This window comes from Microcaecilia unicolor, chromosome 1, assembly GCF_901765095.1.
Source record: "Microcaecilia unicolor chromosome 1, aMicUni1.1, whole genome shotgun sequence".
Lineage (NCBI taxonomy): Eukaryota > Metazoa > Chordata > Amphibia > Gymnophiona > Siphonopidae > Microcaecilia > Microcaecilia unicolor.
The window spans coordinates 763,273,646-763,296,277 of NC_044031.1; the positions used below are offsets into that span (position 1 = coordinate 763,273,646).

Here is a 22,632-nt window from a genome sequence, read left to right on the forward strand (position 1 = left end):
TTCTCGCACCTTCCCAGGGAAGTTATATTCAAATAAGTCTTCTATCCGACGGGGTATGTTTATCCCCAGATACCTAATATATTTATTAGCCCATTTGTAAGGAAATCGTTTTTTCAAAAAGGCGAGAGTAGAGTTTGGTATATTTATATCGAGTGCTTCAGATTTGTCAAAGTTAATTTTAAAGCCCGACAACTCCCCGTATTTTTGTATCTCTTCTCCCACCACCGGTAAAGCTACCCGAGGATCTTGTAGTGTCAGTAAAATGTCATCGGCAAAGAGAAGTATCTTAGTTTCTATACCTCCACCCCTAAGGCCCCTAATCTCTCCATTCCCACGAATTTTAATAGCCAATGGCTCCATCACCAATGCAAAGAGTAAGGGCGACAGTGCACACCCCTGTCTGGTACCTCTTTGTAGTGAAAACGGGCGTGTCAGCGTCCCATTGACACGCACTGCCGCTACTGGGGTCTTGTAGATGAGATGTACCCATTCTAAGAATTGTCCCTCTATTCCCATCTTTTCGAGCACCCCAAAGAGAAAAGGCCAGCTAACTCTATCGAAGGCCTTTTCCGCGTCCAAAGATAATATACATAATTGGGAGTTCAGTATATGGGCCCCTTGGAGCACCTGTAGTGTTCTCCTAATGTTATCGAACGTCTGGCGGGAATGGACAAAGCCCGTCTGGTACATAAGTACATAAGTACATAAGTAGTGCCATACTGGGAAAGACCAAAGGTCCATCTAGCCCAGCATCCTGTCACCGACAGTGGCCAATCCAGGTCAAGGGCACCTGGCACGCTCCCCAAACGTAAAAACATTCCAGACAAGTTATACCTAAAAATGCGGAATTTTTCCAAGTCCATTTAATAGCGGTCTATGGACTTGTCCTTTAGGAATCTATCTAACCCCTTTTTAAACTCCGTCAAGCTAACCGCCCGTACCACGTTCTCCGGCAACGAATTCCAGAGTCTAATTACACGTTGGGTGAAGAAAAATTTTCTCCGATTCGTTTTAAATTTACCACACTGTAGCTTCAACTCATGCCCTCTAGTCCTAGTATTTTTGGATAGCGTGAACAGTCGCTTCACATCCACCCGATCCATTCCACTCATTATTTTATACACTTCTATCATATCTCCCCTCAGCCGTCTCTTCTCCAAGCTGAAAAGCCCTAGCCTTCTCAGCCTCTCTTCATAGGAAAGTCGTCCCATCCCCACTATCATTTTCGTCGCCCTTCGCTGTACCTTTTCCAATTCTACTATATCTTTTTTGAGATACGGAGACCAGTACTGAACACAATACTCCAGGTGCGGTCGCACCATGGAGCGATACAACGGCATTATAACATCCGCACACCTGGACTCCATACCCTTCCTAATAACACCCAACATTCTATTCGCTTTCCTAGCCGCAGCAGCACACTGAGCAGAAGGTTTCAGCGTATCATCGACGACGACACCCAGATCCCTTTCTTGATCCGTAACTCCTAACGCGGAACCTTGCAAGACGTAGCTATAATTCGGGTTCCTCTTACCCACATGCATCACTTTGCACTTGTCAACATTGAACTTCATCTGCCACTTGCACGCCCATTCTCCCAGTCTCGCAAGGTCCTCCTGTAATCGTTCACATTCCTCCTGCGACTTGACGACCCTGAATAATTTTGTGTCATCGGCGAATTTAATTACCTCACTAGTTATTCCCATCTCTAGGTCATTTATAAATACATTAAAAAGCAACGGACCCAGCACAGACCCCTGCGGGACCCCACTAACTACCCTCCTCCACTGAGAATACTGGCCACGCAATCCTACTCTCTGCTTCCTATCTTTCAACCAGTTCTTAATCCATAATAATACCCTACCTCTGATTCCATGACTCTGCAATTTCTTCAGGAGTCTTTCGTGCGGCACTTTGTCAAACGCCTTCTGAAAATCCAGATATACAATATCAACCGGCTCCCCATTGTCCACATGTTTGCTTACCCCCTCAAAAAAATGCATTAGATTGGTGAGGCAAGACTTCCCTTCACTAAATCCGTGCTGACTTTGTCTCATCAGTCCATGTTTTTGTATATGCTCTGCAATTTTATTCTTAATAATAGCCTCCACCATCTTGCCCGGCACCGACGTCAGACTCACCGGTCTATAATTTCCCGGATCTCCTCTGGAACCCTTCTTAAAAATCGGAGTAACATTGGCTACCCTCCAGTCTTCCGGTACTACACTCGATTTTAGGGACAGATTGCATATTTCTAACAGTAGCTCCGCAAGTTCATTTTTTAGTTCTATTAATACTCTGGGATGAATACCATCAGGTCCCGGTGATTTACTACTCTTCAGCTTGCTGAACTGACCCATTACATCCTCCAAGGTTACAGAGAATTTGTTTAGTTTCTCCGACTCCCCCGCTTCAAATATTCTTTCCGGCACCGGTGTCCCCCCCAAATCCTCCTCGGTGAAGACCGAAGCAAAGAATTCATTTAATTTCTCCGCTACGGCTTTGTCCTCCTTGATCGCCCCTTTAACACCATTTTCGTCCAGCGGCCCAACCGACTCTTTGGCCGGTTTCCTGCTTTTAATGTATCTAAAAAAATTTTTACTATGTATTTTTGCTTCCAACGCTAATTTCTTCTCAAAGTCCTTTTTTGCCCTCCTTATCTCCGCTTTGCATTTGGCTTGGCATTCCTTATGATCTATCCTGTTACTTTCAGTTGGTTCTCTTCTCCACTTTCTGAAGGATTGTTTTTTGGCTCTAATGCTCTAATGGTCTTCATGTATTATCTGTGGTAAAATTTGCTGAAGTCGTGTGGCCATGATCTTTGTAAATATTTTGTAATCCACCCCTAACAAAGATATGGGTCGATATGAGCTACATAATTGGGGATCTTTGCCTGGTTTATGTAAAACCGTAATTGTGGCCATATTCCATGTCGGGGGCAAGCTCGTGTTTTTATCCAACGAGTTAAACACTTGTAGTAACAATGGGGCAAGTAGCTTTACGTAAATTTTATAAAATTTGGGAGTGAACCCATCTGGTCCTGGGGCCTTCTCTGGGGAGAGTGCTCGGATTGTCTGCTCCACCTCCTCTAACGTGATAGGAGCGCCCAAGGTTTGCGCAGCCTGTTCTGGTAATTTCGGAAGGTCTACACTCTCCAAGTAATCCCGTATTTCCTCTTCTCCCCTTTCCTCCTCTGCCCTGTATAAATTTTTATAATAGCTTCTGAATGACGATTCCAGGAACTCTGGCTCCGAGTGTATCTCCCCTCCCGCATCTCTAAGTCCCCCTATCATATTCCTATTGGTGTGTTGTGTTAATTTGTGGGCTAAAAGCCTGCTTGGTTTATCACCAAATTCAAAGTGCATTTGTCGTACTCTCTTTAATTTTTCGGCTAGTTCAGCTAACTCGAGCTCCTGTAACTGAGTACGCAGTTCATATGCCTGTCCCCTTAATTGTAATGGGTTCTGGGCTGTCCCCTCTTGCAGTTGTTTCTCTACCTGTGTTAACCTTGAACGTAAATCTTTGTCTTTCGCGCATCTTTCCTTCCAGCATTTAGAACGCAACGCTATCAAATGACCTCGAATCACTGCTTTAAATCCTTCCCATATCATGGTCGGAGATACCTCCCCAGTATCATTGAATTGGATGTATTCCCTGATATATTGCTCTATCTGTATTATGTTTGCTGGATCTGATAACAGGGCGTTGTCCAAACGCCATTGCCTTCTTGGCCCCGGTGGACCCACCCCCCGAAGCCGCAGAAGCACCGGGGAGTGGTCCGACCAAGTCCGCGGCAAAATAGAATGTTCTCCTATTGCTCCCATTAAAGATAGGTCCCCCAACCACATATCAATTCGGGATGCAGATTGATGTACTGTGGAAAAGTATGTGTATGCCCTTTGATTAGGATTGTCCCTCCGCCAGTAATCCTGTAATTGCCAGTGATTTATAAATTCCTGAAGTTGCCTTCTATCGCTTTTTGCATAATTTATCCGTCTTACCGTATTGTCTAATTGTGGGTTCAGGGTAAGATTAAAATCCCCTCCAATCAATAGGGACCCTTCAACATGTCTGGTAAGTATTTGGTCTAGTGCCTTGAAAAATTCCCCATGTTGTGAGTTTGGGCCATATATATTCACTAATGTATAGGTTCGCCCTACCAAAGCGAAGACTATCAACAAGTATCGCCCCCCTTTATCTTTGATAACTTTTTTAATCTCCCATGGCTTCCCTCTACTAAATGCTATAAGGACCCCTTTGCTTTTCGTATTGTCTGTGCTCGAGGCAAAGTGTATGACAGGGTATGCCCTATGAGTGCATAGTCGCTCATATTTGGTTTTTAAGTGGGTCTCCTGTATCAACCCTATGTCCACCTTGTGGCGCTGCAGTTCCCTGAATAACAGCTGTCTTTTCCTGGGTATATTTAGCCCCCTGGCATTGAGCACCAAACATTTAATGTCCCCCATCTCTTTTAATATACATATATCCTTTCTTTATCCTCGCCCGCCCTTTGAGCCCTTGTCCTATAATCAGCCTGTATCCCATGCCATGTTAAATTGTTTCTCCCCCCTCTCCCACCCCCCCTCCCCCAATCCCCTCCCCCTTCCCATCTATAGAGTTTAGGCATCCCTTACCCTCAGGTGATGCCTATTCTAGGAGGAAGGAACAACCTGTTTCAATCCAGTCCCCCCCCCCCCCCCCGCAACAACAGCATCCCAACTTTCTCTTATGATCCTGCGCTGACTATCAGCTCACATATTTAACCTTTAACCCAACTCGTATTTTAACAGTTTATAACTTTACCAACAATAATGTTCGTGTATCTTCAGGTGATTCTAGTTGCAGATTGTTGGCGCTGCAGTCTTCTCGGTCCCTTTCCAGCCCGTTGCCATTTCGGTGGGGGTGGAAGAGATCCAAGCCTCGGTCTGTTGCTCCTTTCCGACCCAGTGTCTGTAGTTGTTGTCTCCGGGAAAAGTTCTTGTGCTTCCAGTAGGGATCTAATTTGATGCTGTTTCCCATCTTTATAAAACACCAATGCAAAGGGGTGCCTCCATCTATACTGGATCTTGAGATCTCTGAGATGTCGTGTAAATGGTTTCAAGTCTCCTCTCCGCTTTAGCGTCGCCGCCGCCAGGTCTTGGTATATTTCGATATTGTATGAGTCCCATTTAAATTCCAGTGTTTGGCGTGCATATTTCAGCACTTTTTCTTTTTGCTTAAAGTTGGTGAAACACGCAATAATGTCTTTTGGTTTATTGTTGCGCATTGCTCCTAGTGCCCTATGTGCTCTATCTATTTGGATAAGCTCAGATTCCACTGTTTCGCCATTTGCTGCGTACAGGTCCCGTACTATGTCCTGCACCACTTTCTCACAGTCCTGGTAGGTCGGAGTTTCTGGAAGGCCCCGGAATCTAAGATTGCTGCGGCGCCCCCTGTTTTCTAAGTCCTCTACTTTGTCTAGCAGTTGTTGCTGGTCGTTCTGCATCCCCACAACTTGTTGGTCCAACGCCCCAAGAGCCTCCCCTTGTGCCTCCACTTGCGTTTCTGTCTCTTCCAGACGTGTGCCCAGCTCTCTGATCTCACCTCTCAAATCAGCCCCCATTGTCGCCACCTCCGCTCGTAAGGCTTTGAGATCGGAGCTGATATTTTGTAACCATTGTTGCAGGCATAATTGATCCATCTCAGAGGATTCGGCCGCCGCTTGTTTCCCCGGCTGGCTGCCCTGAAGCTGGGCGCTACCCGGCTCCATGAAGCTCTTCGTTTTTTTCCCGTCCGCCATTTTGTTTATATGTTGCGGTCCTGTTCCTTCGAACGCAAACCGGGATAAATCCACTCCCGAGGATGGCGGTTGCATATGCAAAGTCACGATCTGTTTGCTGTCTAGCGAGTTGTTATTTCAGCTCTCCAGCTTCGTTTAAACACGCTAATTTTGCCGTTGTCGCCGCGGGGGGACCGGAGCTAATCTTTCAAGCGTCCATCTAGGTTGGTGACGTCACTTCCTCCAGGCTATATTTTTCTTGACATTTTTCTGCTATTCTCTGTTCTGGTGTTTCAACCATAATGACCACTACCACCACAGTACTAAGGTTACCACACCTGTTACTAGTAGTAATGCTGGCTCATTCTTTGTAAAAGAACACTCTAAAGCATCCTTACTGCACATATGTCTCTATAATATGCACAGTGGACATGTTTTATCGTTCCTTGGCAGTTTCTGTGGCGGGGGTGCCTGTTGGTTAGGCAGGCTACCCCATTTTCAGTGGGCAACTTCTTACTTCTTCAATATCTTCACAATTTGAATAATTTCTTTACTTCTGGAGGCGTTTCTTTCTCTGTGAGAGTCTGTCGAACAATTCCTTGACAGCCTATGTATTTTCTCAAAGATCAATGTAGAGGCTACGATTCATATGGCAGAAGGCGACTTTATTAGCATGGGTAGTTTTTCGCCTTACTGTCGCTCTGTTTTTCATGTGGTTGGAGTTAAAAAAAAACAAAAACCGAGATTTATTAAGTGCATTTTTCTCTTTTGTTTCTCCCTAGTTTCAGAGGAATGGACTCTCACCTTATGAGTGTGGTCAGCTGATAGTTCCTTAGTGGGACGCTTCAGTTCTGCAACCTTTTGCTTTCGCTCTGTCCTCACAGGCTCCTCGCTTAGTCTCTCACTGAACTGTCTCGTCAGCGGCAGGGGTAGGTGTCCTATGGCAGCGGTAATCTTCTCTATCTCTTTCCTCCGTTTTTTCTCTGGAGTCGTCTTTTACAAGAGATAGAGACACACGGGGGCCCAGTAGATCTGGCAGCTCCATATTGGTCCTGAGATCCGGGATATGCGGATCTTTAGCGTCTTTCTTGGTGTCTATTCTACATCTTCCTGTTCGCAAGGCCCTGCTGTTCCACAGTCCCATCTTTCATTCAGAACAGGTTTGTTTTGGTCTTCTTCTTTGGTTTTTTTTCTACGGCCTTGTTGAGCTAAGACAGGATTTGCTGCGTCAGTAATTGTAACTAGGCTGCAGTTGCATCGTCGGACCGCGTCTCTCTCTCTCTTTTCTTTACCTGCAGGTTGCAGCTGTTTTTTCTTCTGGTTCCTTCTTTTCTGTCTTCCGGAAGGTCATGTTTTCATCTTTCTCAATCAGTTTTTTCTTGCTGTTATGGGGTCTTCTTCGTGATCTTAAGATAACAACAGATTCAATGATTTCGACATTAACGGGGATCTTGCCAATTAAGGGAGCTGTTACATGATATTTCACAACTATTTCCCATTTTTCGGCGTTGGGATTGTCCTGTCCTTCTGTTACATGGTGTTTCACCACTATTGAACATTTTTGGCGCTGGGATAGTCCTTCTGTCCTTCTAGCCGATTGGCGTAACGTATTGGTCGTTTCTGCTTCACTATATTTCGCTGCATTAGGAAATTCAGACCTTCTAATTGTCTTCTTTCCGGGGGTACAGTTACAGTAATGAAATTAATTTCTCAACTAGATAATCGGTTGTCTCTTTGCAGAGGGATTTCTTTTGGGGGCCCTCAAAGTCCTTTGTATATTGAATGGTCCCTGTCGCCAGTAGGCGGTCTTGGCAACTCCAGTATTCCCTCAGGGTTTTCATAGGGTCCCTCCCGTTATATTACTGCTTTGGTACTTCCCATCAGTCAAATCCTGGTCCGGTCCGGAGGGACGCTAAGGAAGGAGAAATTAGATCTTACCTGCTAATTTGCTTTCCTTTAGTCCCTCCGGACCGGACCAGGCCCCTCCCAGGTTTCGTCTTTTGTTTTCAACAGAATAATAAAAAATAAATAAATAAAACAAACAAACCAGATGCTATTATATATAGTGGCCTTTAAGTGGGCCATGCCATGTCTCTGGTCGGAGTTGCTGGTAGGCTCAGTTGCTGGAATTTATATGTAGCTATAGGTATGTATGGGTTTATATATATAAAGAACTTTAAATAGGGTCTTACCTTTTTTCTCTGCTGTGAGTTCCTGGTGAGTTATAATTCATGTGAGCCATCTGGTGGGAGTTGCTAGTAAGCTTTACTGCGAGAGGGACATACCTCTTCTCTAGTGAGAGTTGCTAGGGTGCTCAGTTGCTGGTATGTATATGTAAAACTTTAAGTGGTCTATACCACTGCTCTGGTGGGAGTTCATAGTGAGCTATAATACAACTGAGACATACCTCTTCTCTAGTGAGAGTTGCTGGTATGCTATAATACAAGTGAGCCATTCCACTTCTCTGGTGAGAGTTGCTGGTAAGCTATAATACAAGTAAGCCATACCACTTCTCTGGTGAGAGTCGCTGGTGAGCTGTAATACTTGGCATTGCCTAGTGCTTTGTGGCTGCTAGGATTCCATACGGCACAGAAGGTCTTTCTTTCCTGCTTTGTTAGTCAAATACTGAGGCTAAGGTCACATGACCAGGGCTCTTATTGGCTCTCTAGAGTCAGTTTTTTTCTCAGTCTCCACCTGCTGGAAGGCGAGCACAACCCATCAGTCAAATCCTGGTCCGGTCCGGAGGGACTAAAGGAAAGCAAATTAGCAGGTAAGATCTAATTTCTCCTTTTCCTAAGGGATCCCACGCTTTCTTAAATTCTGACACAGGCTTCGTTTCCACAAACTCCACTGGGAGGCCATTCCACGTTTCCACCACCCTTTCTGTGAAATAATACATTCTTAGATTCCTCCTAAGCCCATTTCCTCTTAACTTTATCCTATGCCCTCTCATTCCAGAGTTTTCCTTCATTTGAAAAAGGATTGCCTCCTGTGTGGAGGAGTGGCCTAGTGGTTAGGGTGGTGGACTTTGGTCCTGGGGAACTGAGTTGGATTCCCACTTCAGGCACAGGCAGCTCCTTGTGACTCTGGGCAAGTCACTTAACCCTCCATTGCCCCATGTAAGCCGCATTGAGCCTGCTATGAGTGGGAAAGCGCGGGGTACAAATGTAACAAAAATATATTGATGCCTCAGAGAATTTAAACATCTCTATCATATCTCCTCTCTCCCGCCTAACTTCCAGGGTATACAAGCTGAGGTTCATGAGCCTATCACTGTTTATAACTGAGACCACTTACCAATTTGAGTACTACTACTACGTAACATTTCTAGAGCGCTACTAGGGTTACGCAGCGCTGTACAATTTAACAAAGAGAGACAGTCCCTGCTCAAAGAGCTTACAATCTAATAGACAAGTGAACGGCACAGTAGAACATTTATGTAACTGACATGTCAGCATAATACAATGAAACATCTTAATAGGCAGCAGCAGGTACACAGACAGGATGGGTAAGATGAAGGCGCTGGGCAGGGGTGTAGCTACTATGGGGCCACGGGGGCCTGGGCCCCGTAGATTTGGCCCTGGACCCCCTGCCGCAACCTTCTTGACCCCCCCCCCCCTTCCCGCCGCCAACCCTCTCCCGCCACATACCTTTGCTGGCGGGGGACCCCAACCCCTGCCAGCCGAAGTTCTCTCCTTGGCCGCGCGGCGTTGCTTGCTGAATGATCTGATCAAGTTTCTGTGCATGCATCTGACATGATGTCAGATGCACACTCAGAAACTTGATGATATTCAGCAAGCAACAAGGCGTTGCCGAGGAGAGAACTTCGGCTGGCAGGGGTTGGGGTCCCCCGCCAGCAAAGGTATGTGGCGGGAGAGGGTTGGCGGTGGGAAGGGGAGGGTGGGGAGGGTCGAGAGGGTTGCAGTGGCAGGGGTGTGTGTGTGTGAAAGTTGGCGGCGCCTCGGGCTCTGGACCCCCCTCCTGTCGAAGTCTGGCTACGCCCCTGGACTGCTGGGATAAATAAAAGTGGGTGACTAGATTAAAGGAGAATTGGAAGTTGCGCAGCAGGATAGTCCAGATGTGTTGTGAATGTCCGGCTGGTCAGTCGCCACAGTCATTAAAGGGTAAAAGGTCATGTGTTTGATGTACTGCAGGTTATGTATTAGATACAGGTACTTTGTCCCTAATGGCCTCACATGCTAAGCGTTTGTACCTAGAGAAGGGCCAGGCTACAGGCATCTGTTCACTTTACACAATACTGATATGTCTCTTGTACAATTTGTTTCATCTTCGGATTTACTTATTGTGTGTCTCTGCAAAATAAAGGGTACAACATGCGCTGTATTAAGATTATTTTTCTGAGATGTGCTGATAGCAAAACGGACACATTTGTTTTTAAGGGCTTTTCTTTTTAGGTTCTTGCATTTTTTGTGCACGAAACCTGCCCAAAGACCTTAAATAAAATAAACGTGCTGTCGATTTTCTCATTCTGTATTTTTTCAATATTAATAAAAACAGTTTAAAAAATATATATAAAACAAACACCAGCCTCCCAAGTTATTAGTCAGTCGCAGCATGTGCAGAGAGATCCAGATATTGAAAAAGAGTCTGGTCTAAGGAGACTTTTTTATGCTTTCTTCCCTCCGTAGATTCCTTTTATGATACCTTTCACACCATGGCTGACGTGGTGTACTTTTGTCAGATGCTGGCCGTGCTGGAGATCATACATCCGTTAATAGGATTAGTCAAATCAGGAATTTTCACATCAGTACTTCAGGTGAGTGTGTTGCTGGGGTCCTGAAAGCTCCCCCTAGAGCATGTGCTGCCTTATTGCAACCTGGCTCCGTCCCCCGGACTGTTCTCCTAGGTGTCGCCCGGCTTGTAAGAGAGTCCGATCGCAGGTCTTTGCAGGACAGGCAGAGCACAGCAATGCCATTCCAGACGTGCATCAGGACAGGAGGAGCTCTGCACAGGTCAGAGCGAATCTAGGAGTGCTTGGGGGAGGGAGAGGGGGGCTTATTCTTAGCACACAGTCTTTCCTAGAGATGAATTATTTCATTTGCTGTCCATTCAGCTTGTCTTTGAAAGAGTATTTAATTTTTTTTTTTGCCATATTCTTCTAGGTATGAATATTTCAGACCAGGACATGTTAGGGTCAGCTAGGTAGAACTGGCAAACTCTTTGGGGCCCTTTTACTGAGCAGAGGTAGAGCTAGTGCGTGGGTAGCACACGTCAAATTGACACTTCCGCCAGGGTAGCGCGGGCACCCAGCGACAGTTTGAAGTTTGCGCGTGCTGTTTCCCGCAATAGAAAATATTTTTCTATTTTCTACCACGGGGGGGGGGGGGGGCGTTCCCGGTGGTAATTGGCAGCATGGTCACATTGGCGTGCACTGCGTGATTACCGCATGGCCAGTGGCATTCCTGGGGGGGCTGGCACCCGGGGCGGATCGCCGATGCGCCCCCCCCCCCCCCCCCGGGTGCACACCGCTGGGGGGGGTGCCGCACGCGCCTGCCCTCCGTTGGTCCATGCTTCTCTGCCCCGGAACAGGAAGTAACCTGTTCCGGGGCAGAGAAGAAGCATGGACCAACGGAGGACAGGAGCGCGCGGCACCCCCCCCCCCCCCCCCCCCCCAGCGGCGTGCACCCGGGGTGGACCACCCCCACCGCCCCCCCCCCTCCCCCCAGGAACGCCACTGCGCGTGGCTACTTCTAGGTCTGTAGGTGGTGGTGAGGACTCTGGCAGTAAATAGCTGCACGCTACTTTTGATTTTAGTGCACGGCTATTTACTGCCCCATTAAAAACAAACAAAAAAAAAAGCTAAGACAATAGACTCCAGTATCTTTTATGGGAGAAAGGATTCAGATGTTCCCAGATGTGTCAAGGGCGACACAGGAAAGAAGGAAGAAATTTCTGCTAATGCGACAAGAGACTCTGTCTTTGGGAATTAAATTCCAACTAAGGTTTCCATGTAAATGTGAAATACGTTTAGAAAATACGATGTATCATTTCTTTGAACCATCCCAATTACGTACATTTATGGATGCGAGGTTCCCCAAAGGACTACAGGGATCTACTTTATAAGTTGGGAATGTAAATAGAGTGTAATCTAAACTCTCGATATCCATCATTTTTTTTTGTTAAATTTATTCTTTTTGAGTATCCTTATCCTCTATTAAGGTTGTTTATGTCAGTCTCCTCCCCTGTTGTGGACTACTGCATTGTTAAATTAATAATTGATGGGGTATTAAACTCCCCAAAATATTGTTGCTTGATAAACTTTATGGCATATTTCCTGACAAAGCTCGCTTTGGAAAAGTATTGAAAATTGTATAAATAAAGAATTAAAAAAAAAAAAAAAAAAAAAAAGCCTTTTTTCTCAGCCGCGGTAAAAATTGGCCCAGCGTGCACCAATTTCATGCGTCCAAATTACCGCAGCTTAGTAAAAGGGTCCCTTTGTGCACTCAGAGGAAAAGCTACTGCCATATCCGACTGTGAAATGAATCCGTATTGACCAGAGCTCTCTGCCATGACATTGCGCTATAATCTGTTCTCTTTCTTTCTACCAGGTCTTTGGGAGGAATTTCATTTTGTTTGTTGTCCTTGGATGTTTGGAGGAAATGCAGAATAAAGCTGTGGTCTTCTTCATTTTTTACTCCTGGAGTATTATTGAAATTATCAGGTGCGACGATGCCTTAGCATTGGCAGAAATTAATCTGGATAAAGTTGAAGCTACTTTGGATATAGTCAGCACAGGGAAAAAGTCAGTATGAAACGAGACAGAGGGGGCAGTGGCCCGACTCATGCCACGATTGCAGCTCTTAGACTCTTAGGGGGTTTCAGTCTGTGGTATCTCTCTGGCATTTTTTAAGTGGAAGCTGTAACTTTTAAGGGCCAGCAAGGTGAAATTAGGCCTTATCTGCTAATTTTCTTTCCTCTAGATCCTCCAGACCAGTCAAGACGCTTGGGTTATGCATGCCTACCAGCCGCGGGAGACTGAGAACACCTGACTTTGGATACTGTATATCTATCCTGTGCAGAACCCAACCAGTCAGTATATAGATATCAAAGCAGAGAAAGAAAGTAAGAAAGAAAATTTTAAAAAACACCCTAAGATCTCTGTACCTTGGAATACCATAAAAAGAAGTGTGCTTCCGCAGACACTGCAACCAGCGGACTGACCTGCACCAGTCGAGAATTTAGCAAAAACAGAACATGTCTGGAATCTCTTTTGACTGGTTTTGTGCTCGTGTACTAGTAAACAACTACAGCAAAGTCAAGCAACACACAACAAACAGGGAGGGCTCTTGACCGGTCTGGAGGGTCTAGATGAAAGAAAATTAGCAGGTAAGGCCTAATTTCACCTTCCTCAGCAACCCTCCAGACCGGTCAAGACGCTTGGGAAGTACCAAAGCTGTAAAGCTCTAAGGGCGGGACCCCCGGAGATTAGAAGTCAAAACAGCCGCCCTAAAACCAGCATCCCCTTTCGCCTGCACATCTATTCTGCAATGTTTCACAAAGGAATGCAAAGAAGACCACACCACCACTCTGTAGATGTCCTGCAGCAGAATCAAACTGCTCTGTGCCCGGGAGGTGGCCACCTCCCCAAGTTGAATGCTCCTTAAGTACCAACAGAACATCACGACCTTTGAGCAAATAAGCTGAAGCAATCGCCTCCTTCAGCCACTGAGCTATAGTCACCTTGGAGGCTGCTGCCCCCTTCCTCAGACCTCCATGGAGGACAAACAACCTATCTGAAGTACGAAATTCCTCCATCCTTTTCAGATAATGCTGCAAAACTCTTCACATCCAACTTCACCAAGTGATGCTCTGAATTCCCTGCTCTATCTCCCAGGAGATAACCTGATTCACTTGAAAGGCCGAAACTACCTTAGGTACAAAAGAGGGAACTGGCTTCTAAGAAACCTTCCTGGAAAAGGACAAGAAAGGTTCTCTCCAGGACAAGGCCTGCAACTCTGAAATTTTCCGGGCCGATGAACTCGCCACCAAAAACAGTCTTCAAAGTGAGATCCTTACAGGTGCTCTCGCCTTGAGCAGTTCGAAAGGAGTACTCACCAAGAAGAGATTCAGATCCCAAGGAGGCACAAAAGGACACCGCAGAGGCTGGATGAGTTTCATCCCACGAAGAAAATGCACCACATCCAGAGAAGAAGCCAAGGACGATGCCTGATCTTTACCACGAAAACAAGCCAAGACCACAACCTGTACTTTCAAGGAAGACAAAGCCAGACCTCTGTCCAAACCATCCTGCAGAAATTCCAAAATCTCCGTGATCGAAGTATGCAAAGGCCAATAAGACCTATACTGGCACCTGCTTTCAACAATCCACCACACTCTGACATAGGCCAAAGAAGTCGACTGTTTTCATGACTGCAGCATCGTAGAAATCACCTGCGGGGAATAGCCCTTCTTCCTCAGCCAAGCTGTAAGTGAGAATGGAGACGGGTCAGGCATCACAATCGGACCCTCTTGCAACAAGTCTACCAACCTCTGCAATGGCAGTGGCTCCTGCACCGCCAGACAGACCAAATCTCCATACCATGGATGGTGCAGCCAATCTGGAGAGACGACCAGAATCACTGAGGCCAAGTGTTGCTCTATCCGCTGAATGACCCGACATAAAGCAGCACTCAAGGCGGCCATGGAAGAATCAGCGCAACGATCCCTTCGGAACGAGGATCCCTCTGATGACTGAAGCGAGGCACCTGAGCATTGTCAGCAGCTGCTGTGAGATCCATCTGAGGCAGACCTCATTTCAACATGATACGATCGAAAACTGATCAGTGAAGAGACCACTCGCTGGGGTCTAGAGTCTGCCTGCTTAGGAAATCCGTTTACACATTGTCCATGCTGGCTACGTGAACTGTGGAGAGGTCCTGAAGATGTGACTGCACCCTGTGCACCAACAACGCCATCTCCTCTGCCAGAGCCCGACTCTTTGTGCCACCCTGCCAATTTACATAGCCCACGGACGTAGCTTTGTCTGAGAGGACCTGCATGGCTCTGCCGACGACAAGTGGTTGGAAGGATTCCAGAGCCAACTGGATTGTCCGGGTCTCCAATCGATTGATCTACTAGTGAGACTCTTCCAGCAGCCCTGAGCCACCTGCCTGAGACAATGAGCTCCCCAGCCCCTCAGACTGGCATCCGTGGTGACCACTATCCATTCCGGTGACTCCAGAGGCATGCCATTCTCCAGCTGAGTTGTGCAAAGCCACCTCTGTAGACTGCGCCAGGGAGCCCCCAGAAGAGGAAGCTGCACCTCCGAATCCAGCGGGAAGAAGAGCTCGCTGTAGTGAGCCCTGGCCCCACAATGTTAACAAATCTATGTAAGCCACATTGAACCTGCAAATAGGTGGGGGAATGTGGGATACATATGCAATAAAATAAATAAGTACCACCTCCAACGCCAAGGACCAGGCTGAGGGGGTGCTCTCCAACAGGAGCACCCAAATCTTCCCCTGCAGCCTGCTGATCTGAGTGGGAGGCAAAAACATGCCCCACCAGCGTGTTGATCTGAACCTCCAAATATTAGAGGGGCTGTAAATGGCTCTTGGCTGAGTTCACCATCCAGCCCAGCGATTCCAGAAAGCTCACCACTTGACCGGTTGCCCTCCTGTTCTCCAAATGGGACTTCATTCAGCTCAACCAGTTGTCTAGATCAGTGTTTCTCAAGTCTGGTCCTGGACCTGGAGTACCCCTTGCCAGTCAGGTTTTTGGGATATCTACAATGAATGTGTATGAAGAGATTTGCATATAATGGAGGCAGTGCATACAAATCAAGTTCATGTATATTCATTGTGGATATCCTGAAAACCTGACTGGCAAGGGGTACTCCAGGACTGGAAATACTTTCAAAACAAATACGAGGACATATTTTTTCACTCAATGAATAGTTAAGCTCTGGAACACTGCCATAGGATGTGGTAACAGCAGTTAGCGTATCTGGGTTTAAAAAAGGTTTGGACAAATTCCTGGAGGAAAAGTCCATAGTCTGCTATTGAGACAGACATGGGAAGCAACTGCTTGTCCTGGGATTTGTAGTATGGGATGTTGCCATGATTTGGGTTTCTGCCAGGTACCTGTGACCTGGCTTGGCCACTATTTGGAAAACAGGATACTGGGCTAGATGGACCATTGGTCTACTACTACTTGACATTTCTAAAGCGCTACTAGGGTTACGCAGCGCTGTACAATTTAACATAGAAAGACAGTCCCTGCTCAAAGGAGCTTACAATTTAAAGGACAAATGTACAGTCAGTCAAATAGGGGCAGTCTAGATTTCCTGAAAGGTATAAAGGTTAGGTGCCGAAAGCAACATTGAAGAGGTGAGCTTTGAGCAAGAATTTGAAGATGAGTAGGGAGGGGGCTTGGCGTAAGGGTCTGACCCAGTATGGCTACTCATATGGACTTGGGAAACACTGGTCTAGATATAGATAGACAAAGATGCCCTGCTTCCAAAGGGCTTCTGCCACCAGTACCACCACCATCACCTTGGAAAACATCCGAGGCGCTCTTGTGAGCCCGAACGGCAGAGCACAAAATTGAAAATGCTTCCCTATGACAGCAAACTGAAGGAACTGCTGATATGCTGCTCGAACAGAAATGTGCAGATAAGCTTCCGTGAAATCCAGGGAAGTGAGAAACTCCACACACTGAACTGCGACAATGACTGAGTGCAACGTCTCCATGCAGAAGGATGGAACCTTGAGAGCTCCGTTGACCCGTTTGAGATCCAAAATGGGCTGATAGGAATCCTCCTTCTTGTGAATCACAAAGTAAATGGAATAACAGCCCGTCCTCCGTTCCCTCTGAGGCACAGATACTACCGCACCGAGATAGACCAACTGAAGCAACGTGTCCCGAATCTCCCTCATCTTGCAACGAGAATGACAGAAACAAATCTGAAAGTGGGCTCTCAAACTCCAGCACATAGTCCTCATGCACCACCTCAAGGACCCACTGGTAGAACTGCTGCAAACCTAGCGCTCACCTGCACCAGAGGCTGAACCCCCACACTCACATGCACCAGAGGCTGAACCCCCACACCTTTACTGAGAACTGTGAACCGGCCCGGGAGTCCTCGAGGTGGAGTACCGACCTCCACGATGGCCATCCTAAAAGGACTGTGTCTTCTGAAAGAAATGACCCTTAGGAGCTCTCCAGACCTACCAGGCCAATAATGCCTAGCCTACCAAATGGCTATGCACCAACACACCATGGCCACTCAACTTAGACTGATCTTCTGGTATCCGAGGAAGCTTTGCCTCTCCAAGACCTCGCACCAAGTATTCCAACTCCTCCCCAAAGAGCATGGAACCTTTAAAGGGAAGAGAATGCAATTTGGACTTGGCCGCATCTGCGGCCAAATCCCTTAGCCAGAGCACCCGCTGGGCAGCCACCACAAGGGACATATTCTTTGCTGAAGCGCACAAGTCATAAAGGGCATCAGCCAAGAATGAGGAGCCCGTTTCCAGCTTGGCCATCTCCTGCTCCAAGGCAGCTCTAACACCTTCTCTACCCAGCGAAAACAAATGCGAGCCACTGGACCCCCCACAGATGGACACCTGCAGCGCCAGCACCAACAGATCAAAACTGCATAAGTATTGCCATACTGGGACAGACCAAAGGTCCATCAAGCCCAGCATCCTGTTTCCAACAGTGGCCAATCCAGGTCACAATATACCTGGCAAGATCCCAAAAAACTACAAAACATTTTATACTGCTTATCCCAGAAATAGTGGATTATCCCCAAGTCCATTCAATAATGGTCTATGGACTTTTTCCTTTAGGAAGCCACCCAAACTTTTTTAGACTCCGCTAAGCCAATCGCCTTTACTACATTCTCTGGCAACGAATTCCAGAGTTTAATTTTCTCAGATTCGTATTAAATTTACTACTTTGTAGCTTCATCGCATGCCCCCTAGTCCTAGTATTTTTGGAAGCGTAAACAGACACTTCACAGCTACCCGTTCAACTCCACTCATTATTTTATAGACCTCTATCATATCTCCCTTCAGCCGCCTTTTCTCCAAACTGAAGCGCCCTAGCCGCTTTAGCCTTTCCTCATAGGGAAGTCGTCCCATCTCCTTTATCATTTTCGTCGCCCTTCTCTGCACCTTTTCTAATTCCACTATATCTTTTTTGATATTGAACACAATATTCGAGGTGCGGTCGCACCATGGAGCGATACAAAGGCATTATAACATCCTCATTTTTGTTTTCCATTCCTTTCCTAATAATACCTAACATTCTATTTGCTTTCTTAGCCACAGCAGCACAGTGAGCAGAAGGTTTCAACGTATCATCAACGACAACACCTAGATCCCTTTCTTGGTCCGTGACTCCTAACGTGGAATCTTGCATGACATAGCTATAATTCGGGTTCCTCTTTCCCACATGCATCACTTTGCACTTGCTCACATTAAATGTCATCTGCCATTTAGACGCCCAGTCTCCCAGTCTCGTAAGGTCCTCTTGTAATTTTTCAAAATCCTCCCATGATTTAACGACTTTGAATAAATTTGTGTCATCAGCAAATTTAATTACCTCACTAGTTACTCCCAACTCTAGGTCATTTATAAATATGTTAAAAAGCAGCGGTCCCAGCACAGACCCCTGGGGAACCCCACTAACTACCCTTCTCCATTGAGAATACTGACCATTTAACCCTACTCTCTGTTTTCTATCTTTTAACCAGTTTTTAATCCACAATAGAACACTACCTCCTATCCCATGACTCTCCAATTTCCTCTGGAGTCTTTCATGAGGTACTTTGTCAAACGCCTTCTGAAAATCCAAATACACACTATCAACCGGCTCCCCTTTATCCACATGTTTGTTCACCCCTTCAAAGAAATATAGTAGATTGGTGAGGCAAGATTTCCTTTCACTAAAACCATGTTGACTTTGTCTCATTAATCCATGCTTTTGAATATGCTCTGTAATTTTGTTCTTAATAATAGTCTCTACCATTTTGCCTGGCACCAACGTCAGACTCACCGGTCTATAATTTACCAGATCTCCTCTGGAACCTTTTTTTAAAAAATCAGCGTTACATTGGCCACCCTCCAATCTTCTGGTACCACGCTAGATTTTAAGGATAAATTTCATATTTCGACACTTCGCCCTGGGCTCCTTTCCCAGCGTGCACACGAGCGGCAGCGCAACAGCTTGGCTGCAAACATCACCATGGGGCCCGAACAGGAGAGAGCAGAGCGTGGTGGGAAGAGAAACCTGACCAGCACAACAACAAAACTCCCTGCCACCCCCCACCCCCCCGAACAGCCAAAAAAAAGGACCGGCACACAGCATGGTGTCTGATTCTTTTTCTTTTAAACCCGGTTGCTGCAGGCTGTTTAGGGCACTCGAGTCCTGCCCTTACACAGCAGCCGAGGCACACTGCTGTCCACTCCAGCCAGAGGGCAGAGAAGGGGGAGGGACCCAGCCACCTGGGTGTAACACCCCAAGGGGGAGCTGGGGGCCCCACTGGACACACACCCTCAGAAGTACGCCAAGGTACCATCAGTACAGGTAACTGTTGGGGTCTGTTTGTTTTTTGTTTTAAATTTTCAAAGGAGAGAGGAAAGAAAGCCAGGGCACCCAAGGTACCCCACTGGGCCTACCAGACCGCTCAGGCTGCACGTCTGCCCTCTGCTGGAGACTGAGAAATACTGACTGGTTGGATTGTGCACAGGATAGATATACAGTATGCAAAGTCAAGTGTTCCCCTGACCTTTTTCCAGACAGCTACTCAAGGATGATCACCAGTCTGAGGGCTAGTGGAGCACGACTCATTTTTCCTTTAGGAATACTTTTGAAAGGACTCTTGATAGAAAGTAATTACATATTTCTCATTCCCTCAGGTACCCCTTCTACATGCTTGCTTGCATGGACACAGAATGGAGATATCTAACGTGGCTTAGATACACCATATGGATCCCCCTTTATCTTATTGGAGGAGGCTCAGAAGGTACAGAATGATTAAAGCCCTCTGGGCTGCTTTATCACTTCTACAGCTGTTACGAGCTCAGTGCAGTGCTTAAAATGACATATTTCGTAGTGACCAAATAGAATGCAAGGAATTATTAGAAAGTAAGACAGCTATAGTTGCCTCTGTATTGCTTTATGGTGCGACTTCAGCTCAAGTATTGTGTGCAGTTCTGGTCACCCTATCTCCAAAACGATATTAGCGGAATTAGAAAAGGTTCAAAGAAGGGTGGCCAGAATGATTAAGGGGGTGAAACGCCTCTCATACGAGGAAAGGCTTAAGAGCTTAGGGCTCTTCAGCCTGGAAAAGAGACAGAGCTGTGTGTGTGTGTGTTGGTGGGGGTGGGGGGGCGGGCGGCGGCGGATATGGTAGAGGTCAGAGTGGAGTACAATGGGTAAACATAAATCAGGTTTTGTTTTTTTTTTTTTAACTGTTTCCCAAAAAAAAAAAAAATACAAAGACCAGGGGACACTCAATGAAATTACATGGTAATACTTTTAAAACGAATAGTTGGAAATATTTTCACTCCGTGAATAGTTATGGAAATCATTACCAGAGGATGTGGTAAGAGTGGTTAGTGTACCTGAATGAAAAAGTCCATAGTCTGCTATTGCAATAGAAATGGGGACAGCCGCTGTTGTCCTTGGAATTGGTAGCATGAATCCTGCTACTATTTGGGTTTCTGCCAGGTACTTGTGACCTGGATTGGCCACCGTTGAACCATGTAGTCCAGTTTCTTGCCCCAGTACGGCTATTCTGACCACATCTTATATGAGATGGTTATGTGTGTGTGTCGTTCCTCCCCCTTAATATGTGGGTAGCAAGAGAAGCAATTATCTCACACCCTATTAATTTAATGAGAAATTACTTGATGAAAAGGGTTTAGAAACCTCAGATTTGCACATAGTCTATACACAAGACCATTTCGATACATTATGACCGATCTGATTTTGTTTCCAAGATCTTCCTGTTTTGACAACAGCCACCCAGAAAGTAGCAAGCAATGTTTTTCTTTAGTGTGGACAGAGAAATTGCTCCTGAAATTTCCCTTGAATGAATGCTGAGAGCTTGGGGTGGTTATGCACCAAACAGAATCCTGTACAGAAGGAAGGGATCCTCAGGAGCTTAGCCTAGAATGGGTGGCATAGCTGCTGGTTGGAAGGCGGGGCTAGTGCTGGGCAGACTTATATGGTCTGTGCCAGAGCTGGTGGTTGGGAGGCAGGGATAGGGCTGGCCAGACTTATAGGGTCTGTGCCAGAGCTGGTGGTTGGGAGGCAGGGATAGGGCTGGCCAGACTTATACGGTCTCTGCCGGGGCTGGTGGTTGGGAGGCGGGACTAGTGCTGGGCAGACTTATACGGTCTGTGCCAGAGCCAGTGGTGGGAGGTGGGGCTGGTGGTTGGGAGGCGGGGATAGTGCTGGGCAGACTTATACGGTCTGTGCCAGAGCCAGTGGTGGGAGGCGGGACTGGTAGTTGGGAGGTAGGGATAGTGCTGGGCAGATTTATACGGTCTGTGCCAGAGCCGGTGGTGGGAGGCAGGGATAGTGCTGGGCAGACTTATACGGTCTGTGCCAGAGCTGGTGGTGGGAGGCGGGACTGGTAGTTGGGAGGCAGGGATAGTGCTGGGCAGACTTATACGGTCTGTGCCAGAGCTGGTGGTGGGAGGCGGGACTGGTGGTTGGGAGGCGGGGATAGTGCTGGGCAGACTTATATGGTCTGTGCCAGAGCCAGTGGTGGGAGGTGGGGCTGGTGGTTGGGAGGCGGGGATAGTGCTGGGCAGACTTATACGGTCTGTGCCAGAGCCGGTGGTGGGAGGCGTGGATAGTGCTGGGCAGACTTATACGGTCTGTGCCAGAGCCAGTGGTGGGAGGTGGGGCTGGTGGTTGAGAGGCGGGGATAGTGCTGGGCAGACTTATACGGTCTGTGCCAGAGCCGGTGGTTGGGAGGCGGGGATAGTGCTGGGCAGACTTATACGGTCTGTGCCCTGAAAAGGACAGGTACAAATCAAGGTAAGGTATACACAAAAAGTAGCACATGTGAATTTATCTTGTTAGGCAGATTGGATGGACTGTGCAGGTCTTTTTCTGCCGTCATCTACTATGTTACTATGTTTTGCTGACTGAATATTTTCTGTCTCCAGCCATTGCTGTGATTCAGGCCATACCAATTGTGAATGAAACGGGAAAGTTCAGCATCATGCTGCCTTATCTGGGCCTCTCTATTTCATTCTCGCTCTTCTTATATGCTTATCTCATTCTCTCCATTATAGGTAAGTTTTTGGTTGATTTACTTTTATTTTGATCCCTATATGTAACCATCACAAAGTCAGAGCTAGGAAAGATCCATTTTATGTACTCTGAAGGTTCTTCCTAAATTGTAGAACGAACATCAAATAGTTTTAGTTCAGCGATGAGTGAACAAGACAATCAAAATTAATAGCAAATTTACAAGGACAATTTTCCTGCAGAAAACAAGATTAAAAAAAATATTATCAGGCCTCTGTCTTCCAACCTCTCTCACAACCCCAACTAGAAATGGGGGGAAGGCCGACAGTCGCTCAAAAGAGCATGGTTCGGGATAAGGTATCTTTCAAAGATATCACCATAACAGGGAAGATAGAGTATCCTGATAGTGAGGTTGCAAAAGAGATTGTAGTAGATCGGGTATCTTTAAATAACAATAAAAATCAGACAAAAGATTGCCAATTAATACTGTCAAGTACTAAGCATGATGTACTTAGGAACAACAAACATAGTTTGAAATGTCTATATGCGAATGCCAGGAGCCTAAGAAATAAGATGGGGGAGTTAGAATATATTGCACTAAATGAAAAATTAGATATAATAGGCATCTCTGAGACCTG

The 22,632-nt window shown here is 46.5% G+C and overlaps 1 protein-coding gene across 1 annotated transcript in view; it reads left to right on the forward strand.

The window, feature by feature from the left end:
* Positions 1-22,632, forward strand: part of HACD3 (3-hydroxyacyl-CoA dehydratase 3) — a 55,875-nt gene that overhangs the window by 22,669 nt on the left and 10,574 nt on the right. The window contains exons 7-10 of the mRNA XM_030189784.1: positions 10,408-10,535; positions 12,328-12,440; positions 19,645-19,751; positions 21,910-22,038. Of these exons, the coding sequence (XP_030045644.1) occupies positions 10,408-10,535; positions 12,328-12,440; positions 19,645-19,751; positions 21,910-22,038 (477 nt within the window). The remainder of the gene's footprint in view (positions 1-10,407; positions 10,536-12,327; positions 12,441-19,644; positions 19,752-21,909; positions 22,039-22,632) is intronic.